This window comes from Perkinsus marinus (genome assembly GCF_000006405.1).
Source record: "Perkinsus marinus ATCC 50983 genomic scaffold scf_1104296928142, whole genome shotgun sequence".
Lineage (NCBI taxonomy): Eukaryota > Perkinsozoa > Perkinsida > Perkinsidae > Perkinsus > Perkinsus marinus.
Window position 1 is genome coordinate 1 of NW_003216936.1, and position 1,399 is coordinate 1,399.

Below are 1,399 nucleotides of genomic sequence, written 5' to 3' on the forward strand. Positions count from 1 at the left end.
TGCGGACAGCCAATTGAATATGACGAGGAATGATCCTAGTCTTCTTATGATCACGCGCAGCGTTACCGGCGAGCTCGAGAATCTCAGCGACGAGGTACTCCAAGACTGCAGCTAAGTAAACTGGCGCCCCAGAACCTACGCGTTTGGCATAACGCCCCTTCTTGAGGTACCTCGCGATACGGCCAACAGGGAACTGTAGCCCGGCCTTGGCGGACCGAGACTTAGCTCCGCTGCCACTCTTCTTGCCAGCCTTACCGCGTCCACCTTTGCCTTTGCCAGACATGTTTTGTTTATAAGCGAGTGTGAGAATGTGGGAGATGAAATGACGATGCGATATCATCCAGTGGCGCCTCACGCTCATTTTGATGAAAAAAGTGAAAAGTAACCATCAGCTCCGCTGAAATCAATCGTAGACCGCGGACTTTACTAAAAAACGTGTGACATTTATAGACAGTTCGACAAGATGGCGTTGAGAAACGCCTTGTAATACTGTGCGGATGGCAACTCCCGGATCACAAGAGGCTTACGACCTCTCGCCGCGGATCCTCCTAGCTAGCTGCATATCCTTGGGCATGATGGTAACACGCTTAGCGTGAATTGCGCAAAGATTTGTGTCTTCGAAAAGACCCACGAGGTAAGCTTCCGCGGCCTCCTGTAAAGCCATAACTGCACTGCTCTGAAACCTCAAGTCAGTTTTGAAGTCCTGGGCAACCTCACGCACGAGCCTCTGGAAGGGCAATTTGCGGATGAGAAGATCCGTGCTCTTCTGATAACGTCTAATCTCACGCAGAGCGACGGTGCCCGGACGATACCTGTGAGGCTTCTTGATACCGCCAGTACTGGGAGTAGACTTGCGAGCCGCTTTGGAGGCGAGCTGCTTGCGAGGAGCCTTGCCACCCGTAGACTTCCTAGCGGTTTGCTTAGTTCTAGCCATTGAGTAGTATGCGAACGAAGATAAGAGTTTTGGCAAGAGGTAGAGTATTAGAGCAACCGCCAGGTAGAGGAGAAACTGATGAAAAAACTGGCAAATTGATGGTAAATTGAGTAAAAAAACGGATAAATTGAGAGTAAATTCGTAAGCCAGTAATTTAGACTTTTGCGTCGAAGATGCCAAACCGAGCCGAGAAGCTTGCTATCTAATGAGACTCGTTCAACGAAACCTACTCCTTCCAGCCACAAACTACTCATTCCCATCCTCTGCAGACACTCATTCTGAGTATCGCCGTCAGCTGCAGGAGTTAGCAATGTGCTCGGACGAACAATATTATTCGGTGCACTAACGGTACTGAGTAATACTTTGAGATTATCAGAGTATTACCCGGTACCGCAAGATGATTTGCCTTGCGCAGTCGAATGATGGTAGATTAGAGCACGCGGTGGTCGATAAACTCCTCCAGTA

The 1,399-nt window shown here is 49.4% G+C and overlaps 2 protein-coding genes across 2 annotated transcripts; both read right to left on the minus strand.

The window, feature by feature from the left end:
- Positions 1-24: 24 nt before the first annotated feature.
- Pmar_PMAR022197 (histone H2A.1, putative) lies at positions 25-283 on the minus strand (the record flags this gene model as incomplete). The annotated part of the gene is made up of 1 exon (XM_002788397.1): positions 25-283. A coding segment is annotated over one exon (259 nt), but the record flags the coding sequence as incomplete, so codon positions are not given.
- A 240-nt stretch (positions 284-523) lies between these two features.
- On the minus strand, positions 524-934 carry Pmar_PMAR022198 (histone H3, putative; the record flags this gene model as incomplete). The annotated part of the gene is made up of 1 exon (XM_002788398.1): positions 524-934. One exon carries the CDS (start codon positions 932-934, stop codon positions 524-526), a length of 411 nt encoding a protein of 136 aa, XP_002788444.1.
- Between the last annotated feature and the right edge of the window lie 465 nt (positions 935-1,399).